The sequence below is a fragment of the Anser brachyrhynchus genome, assembly GCF_964034855.1.
Source record: "Anser brachyrhynchus genome assembly, chromosome: 4".
Lineage (NCBI taxonomy): Eukaryota > Metazoa > Chordata > Aves > Anseriformes > Anatidae > Anser > Anser brachyrhynchus.
The window spans coordinates 18,809,816-18,817,096 of record NC_137698.1 but is presented as its reverse complement, the minus strand read 5'-3'; the positions used below and the strand labels follow the sequence as shown (position 1 = coordinate 18,817,096).

Here is a 7,281-nt window from a genome sequence, read left to right as displayed (position 1 = left end):
CCTTCTGCCCGGCTTACATCGCTCACTTCGCAGCTCTGTCTTCTCCACCGCTCCTCATAGGGCTGGAGAGGATAGCAGAGGGGTCCCCCCCGCCAGCTCCACTTCCCCAGCTGTCTCCTCTGGTCGAGGATGGTCAAGCAGGGCTCTGCTTTCAGTGCATGCCACGCAGTAGCTGCTGCACATAATAATCTGCTCTGCAGAGACACATGTGGAAGCTTATCATCCAGATTAGCTCATCAGTGACCGTTTGCCATATGTGGCTGTGCACTGGTGGGGGCTGTTGGTTCCCATCAACCTAGAGACTTCTACATGTGGGATCACTGCAGGGTGCTTCAGGAAGTCAAGCAACGTGAATGCCAAGGACTACTCGCTCCCTCTGGAAGTCAAACCTAACATCATCTCTGGTTTGGCACCAGAAGTCAAAATGCCCAAATCAAAGGGTGTTATTCTGTGTTTTGATGACTTCTTGAGAGCTTAGAAGGAAGTATGAAACACACACTTCTACTATGCCCATCACCAGACCACTGGAAAAAATAAGGGATTTAAACCTAAAACAGTTTTTTTCTCCTCTACAAGAAGTATAGGAACTATCACGCTATTTATTACAAGTGAGTTATGGTTTGTATAATGTCATGACATGATGACACACTAGTGATTATTATTAAGTCACCATATTATTTTAGTATTTACTACAACTACAGTGGTGATTGAAGTTAGAGGTGTTGTATGACGTACGTACAAGTGATATTCAGCTTTATTTAAAAAATACAGGACAAATGCACAATTGTTATCCCGTGAAGCACATTTTACAGTAAATGAAGAGCAATATAATTTCCATTAGAATTTAGAACTAATGTAACGAGAAATATTGCTGATTATAATTCTGTTGAAAAAGTGAAGAAAAAAAAAAACAAGCACCATATTCTTAAATATATGCATTTTTACATTCATAAAAATTCAAGACTTTTCATTTTGGCTAGAGCACTTCAAAGAAATATAAATTTGTAGTTTACGTTGCATCATAATCATTCTATCTACACTTTAAATGCTCAGCAGCACATAATACAAAAATTATCACTACAATGTACATATGAACAAGAAAAGTTAAAATGGATATAAACATTACTGTTTTTTAAAATGATGCACACATAACTGTTCTTAAAGATATGTAACATATTTCACGCTTTACTTTCTGTTAATACAAAAGAAAAAAAGCCCTCCTAAACTTTTGAATCATTTTATCCTTTGTCCTGACTGCAACTAAACTTCTATTGGTGAAGGTGGAGTTTGCCTCACGCAAGGCTCAGTGAAAACATACAAAGACAACAGAATTTGTCCAACTGACAACAAAAATAAACAGTTATATATACACATAGGTCTTCGTAATGCATGTCTATGCACAGAAATCCTTTAACTTAGCTAATGTTAAAGAGTTTGATTTCTAAAATCAAATGGAAAACAGATCAGGACATGGTAAAGGCATTATAATTAGCTTTCGAAAGGTCCAACTATAAAAAATGAAGAGGTCCTCAAAGTATGTACCAGGAAGAAATATTAAAGGTACAGAAAATTAAAAACAAATACAAAGATCCTACACAATGTGAAATACCACCTGCTGTTTCTGTAAGATATGTATTTACTTAACACTGAGTAACCCCAGTGCTTTCAATGAGCATACTGCAATTTGTACAATCTTCCTGGCAGGCCTGGGAAGAATTAGGGCCTTAGAATAAAAGGTGCTTTTACTTTCTTTTTTATGTTATCAAGTAACACATGACTGACATCATGTGAATTAAATTCCTACTGTACAAAATGCGTCTCAATGTCAAAGGCATCAGACATGACTTAAATGATTGCACAGTCCCATGCACATTTCCCGCACTGTCACAGATTTCACCCGGGTTGTTTAGCTTTCAATATGTCAGGATGCTTGCAGCATGTCTAATCCTGCACTTTATTAAAACCTCCATGAAAACAGTATGCGTTTTATTTCTGAAAAAATATATATCAACACAAACTTTATGGAAAAGGTGGCTAGACTTTTACATTCATCCTCTAATAAAATATAGAATATGTATTTAAGCTTTACCATGTTTTGCTTCTAAATTCATTGTATCATTTGAAGTCTCTGCATGGCACAGTTAAGTTCCTAAGTATACATATAAATTACCCAGCATCACTACTATTTATCTTTATTTCTGATAATTCTCTACAGCAGGCAATATAAATGCCCTTAACACATGGTGACCATAATATGACAGGTCTGAGGAATCTGCCTTGCATTTGTTGTGCAGAAAAAAGCACACTGTTATTAACAGAATAGTTTTATCCAGGGTAACAGACAATGAAATCTAAGATACCTCATAAAATTTCCTGTTGCAGCATTAGGACTAGAATTTGGAATACTACATGAAGATCACTTCAGTTAACATGAATTATACAGAAATGCTTTATAATTCTTTACGCTTCCCTGAGGGAGAACAAAGAGATTTACTTGTTCTCCCTTAAACATGATTTAATTTACTTTCCTAAATCCGATTAGATAAAAATAATTCTTATATCTAAAGGCACATTGAGAATGTACCAATGTAAATACAGTTTTTGGAGGATATTTTTTTCCACAAAGAAAGAAAAAAACAATAAGCTACCTCCAAAAATAGGTATATATTAATACATACCATTATTATTTGCACAGAACAACTTACAATATCGACAACTATGTAAAAAATAACAATTTAATTTGGACATGTGCTTTCAGCTGCTGTCTTGGCAAATACAGACACGTGCAGCAAATATGAGAACAAAATCAGGATTTGTTTCACGCATACCTCCCGTGTAAGAACAAGCTAGCATGGCTGTCCCTCATAGGGCCTGCTCCTGCAAAGTCCCAGAATAGCATCTGGAATTTCAAGATTGCATATACAAATGCATATCAAAATTAGCATAAATACCCTATTTCTGGCCTGTAGTGTTCTTACCTAGCCACTAAGCAATAACAACATTAACTATACACACATATAAATAAGCTTTGCACAGTTGAAGCAACTGAGAACACCCAATGACTCTCCCCTACTTTCCTTTTCTATCTCATTAGTTAACTGTTATCTCATTAGTTAACTTAGTTCCTGTGCTGCAGCTGCTCCCAATCCCCCTCAGCAACAACTGTACAGTCACATTCTTTCATTTTCATAGTTAATTTCTATAATGGGGGGGGGGGGGGGGGGAATACTCCTACAAATGAAAGGGGAAACTGTCTATATACAAAATACACTTAAGCTGGAAAATTTCTCTAACCTACCTCCAGAAGTCTTAGCTAGCACTTGCTTTAGTCATAAGGTTATTACATGGACAGTCTCCCTTCAAAAGAAAATTCCAGTGCAGCATAGAAATTATTGTAATCAGTACATCAAAATTACTATGGGCTAATGTCAGACAGATGCAAACATACAGGCGTGCACACTCATACATTCTATATGCTGGCTCTGGGAGGGAATGGGGTCTTCCTTGCACATCACAGAACAGCAGCAGTTTGCATCTTGGGAGCCTTCTTCGCCTGCTCTGTGGCATCAGCATTCATAGGAAAATGTCTTTGCTTTCCACACACCGAGATGTGCGAGGAAGTCTAAAAGAGCTGCACTTCTCTCTAGGCTTGTAAAGGCATCGTGCAGAAGCTTTGACTGAGCACTGTTGACTTGCTCCAATGGCATAGCGTTTTTGCAGCTGAGGATTTAAGAGGTGAGGATGTCCTCTGAAGAATAACCACTGTAGAAACTGTGCTTTTGATGGAGTAGTTACAAATCAGGAAAAGCATCACTGTCTACTTCAAATATTTGTGGTACTTTTAAATAAAGCTTCTGTTTTGACATCTATAAGGATTACCTTATTATATTCCTTTCAATACAGCCTAGGAAGTCTTAAATTTCTAATGTTTTATTCAAGAACATACAGTTCTTTTGTCATTTTTTTCATAAAAATGGGCCTCCCTTGAGAAGTACAATTAAAAGAAGATCCAACTGACATAGACAGCTCCTTCATTCACTGAATAGATACCAAAACTTAGCAATAGTTTCTTGATTACTATTGCTAACAATTACTATCCATTCCTATCAATCAAACATTTACTTAGACTACCGTCTGCTTCTATTAGTCTAATATGGCATTTTAGTGTTTCTTTAATCTTGTAAGACAATGATGAATTACGGAAAGAAGTGACTATAACTTAGGATCAATTCTGGATAGATTATGATACATTAAAAAATTGGACTGCATTGCCACCCACCCTGGAGTTTCTTATCCTCTGTGTCCCGTCCATTTTTAAGGACCACTGATCTGTAGAACAGTCCTTAGGACAACAGCAGTTACAAGATGCCCATGCTAGATCCTCAGTTAAGAGGCAGGTGTTTTTCCTGTTGTATCCTTCTTACCCCATACCTCCAAAGAGAAACACAGGCACCTGCAAGTGCTCTGCTTTGGTATTCTAGCAAATGTTTTCAGGTGGTTTTTTTTTTTTTTTTCTTCTCCTCCTAGATTACTGTAAATCCAGGAATATGCCCCAGAAGACAAGCAGAGGTGAAGATCTTTTCAGATTGCTACTCCTAGTGCTCAATAGCCAGCAGAGGCCAGTAGTGCAACAGCAACATCTCCCTTCCATGCTACCAGTGCTGCAAAATGCTCTCCTCCCAGTTCAAACTGGGATTCAGAAAGGCATCAGGCTGAAATCTACAAACCTATGGGATTCCAATAAGGGGTATTGGTACATTTCAGGGTTCTCTGTCAAGAAGCTCTTTCTGCCCTCCTACATTTAGGCATGTTACTCTCTTACAACATAACTCATTTTTAGATTAAAAAGCCCAAATCTATTGCTGTGAAGACAGAAAGGGAGGGAGACAGACAGAAGCAGCTTAACTAGTTTCTTTTTTTTTTTTCCTTTTTTTTTTTCCTTTTTTTTTTTTTTTGGTAAAATTCCAGCTATTATAAAAAGTAAGGTGCTTTTCAGTGTCAACCAACATCACTCTCACAGGATATAGGATTTTATACATAACAACAGAGATTAATACCAATGATTATTACTGGCAATATTATGCTTCAGATTGCAATGCTCCATGATGAAGTTCAACACAATTCTTTCTTACTTTAAGGAAGTCATTTCTATAAACGCCTTCTAGCAAAATAACTCCACATCATGGAATCCTACTATTTGCTGAAAAATAGCATTAAAATGTTTGGGTGCCTTTGATAGGTAGTATGACTTTTATACTGAAAGAACACAGTTCATTTTCACTAGCTTTGGTTTAACCCAGCACTGCTGCAACAATTCGGTTCTTTCCATAAATCTGCATTTGGACATCCTACCCACATGAATGCATTTGTGGATATAGGCTTGGCTCACAAAAACCTGATGTGCTAACATATGTTTATGGCTTAGTTAAGAACTGAAATATTGCTTTGAAGAGGATTCTTTCCAAAGCCTGGCCCTCAGTTTTTTTCACCTCCCCTTGTATCCCCTTGAAAGAAGGGAAGGATTTTGTGCATAAATTTTTCTGTAGAGAAGCAATGTGTAACAACTAATCTCAGAAGTATCAACTCTGTCACACGATTAAGGAGAAGGAAGTATAGGGGGAATAAATGAGTAGTGCTGAATGAAAGTATGCAATTACATAGTCAGGGATAAAATCCCATCCCTTCTGAAAACAACAGCAGAATACTTGCTAAATAATACACAAATGTCAATATTGTGACCAACAGATTATTTCCCAGATGGTTTTGCAGAAAACAACGTAACTCTTGGAAGTATTTTATATACACAGTATCTCTGAAGTGAAAGGAACTCATGTAACCTAGAAGTAGAAATCTTGAATAGCATTTAGAAGGACCAAAAGCCTTTAAAGAATTTTCTCTGTTTGCACTCACCATGCCTACTAATCAGTAAGGCTAAGCAATTATTTCTCTACTATTCTTATATAAATGTGATCCTCTGTTTTTTGCCAAATATCAGATCTGTACATTTACCATTTGTTTTCAAAATATTTTCCAGGCTTATCTTCTATTTATCTCCCATGAGAGTTACTTCTGTAGAAAAAAGATAGCACTTTCAGTAGTCAGTGAGTTAGCTGCTTTGTTATTTGAGATACTATTCGATTGTGGCCAGAACATGTAACAGAGATAAGGAGGACATATAAAAGGCACTTGTGTTCACAATGCAGTGTAAAATATTCAGAACTTCTTGCAGGCAGTTCTAAAGTCCTTCATATTTTGTGATTGCCAGTGTTCATGGATGTTCATGATGGATGCTCAAACAATCCATCCATATTTTTGCTTGCCAAAGGGTACTTTTTTATAATTTAATTATTAATCTCCATGCTGTCAGTTCTGAAATGATGAAGATGGTTTAGCAGCTTGTCCAAAGTATCAGCCAGGCCTTGTAGTAAACACTTTCAAGAAGCACAATGTTGGTAGAAAGCTTTTGAAATTTCAGTTCGCAAGTAAAATGTCAATTAAAGGTTTAAAAGACTTGTAAATTTGCATAGATTAACATTCACTTGTCCTCTCATGTGCAAGAAACTGATCACTTTCATTTGTATTTTCAGGTTCATCCACTTCTTCCACAGGGTTCTTTTCTTGCAACCCACTATTTTCTGAGCAAGAATCTTCATCTCCATCACTGCGATGACCTTCAATACTGTGCCTAATACCATAAGCAAAATAAATGAAGAAGCCTTCAAAATAAAAAAATAAAAATAAAAGTTAATAGGGTTTTCATGTAAGTAGTGCATTAAAGAGTAGTTATTTATTACCCTCTGGCTGAGCATGATTTTCAAAGCCAGTTTCTTCTTCAGGTATCAGAATTACAGTTCATGCTTCAGGTCTTCTCTCTTAGCATGGAAAGTGCAGGCGCTAAATTCCAGTACATCATTTTTGCTTTAACTAATTGCTCTAATAGGTCATGGAAACTACTCTCTCTGATTTATGACTAAATGAAATCAATGCAATTTTCCATATTTTGAACGAGAATGACTGATGTAGCAGGAAGAAAACTGTTACAAACAGGTCTCTGCACAATTTTAGCTATGCTTATTAGAATAAAAGTTTAGTGGCTTACTGGAATTAGTCCTATATCTCTGATTCTTCCTATTACCTCAAAACCATACTTACAGTTTTGGCTGCGTATATGTACCCCTTCTAAGGCGTGATTTGTTTTTATTACTAGAAATATCAGCTGACTTTTACTAAATACAGACTTTGTTCCAACATTTAATGGAAGAGAATCAAACTATCTGAGAC

General features: G+C 36.5%; 1 protein-coding gene across 8 annotated transcripts in view; it reads right to left on the bottom strand.

The window, feature by feature from the left end:
- Positions 1-736: 736 nt before the first annotated feature.
- Positions 737-7,281, bottom strand: part of SLC7A2 (solute carrier family 7 member 2) — a 52,513-nt gene continuing 45,968 nt past the window's right edge. For all 8 annotated transcript variants that reach the window (XM_080589591.1, XM_080589588.1, XM_080589589.1 and 5 more), the window contains one exon: positions 737-6,716. In XM_080589591.1, the coding sequence (XP_080445717.1) occupies positions 6,529-6,716 (188 nt within the window). In that variant the 3' untranslated portion in view covers positions 737-6,528. The remainder of the gene's footprint in view (positions 6,717-7,281) is intronic.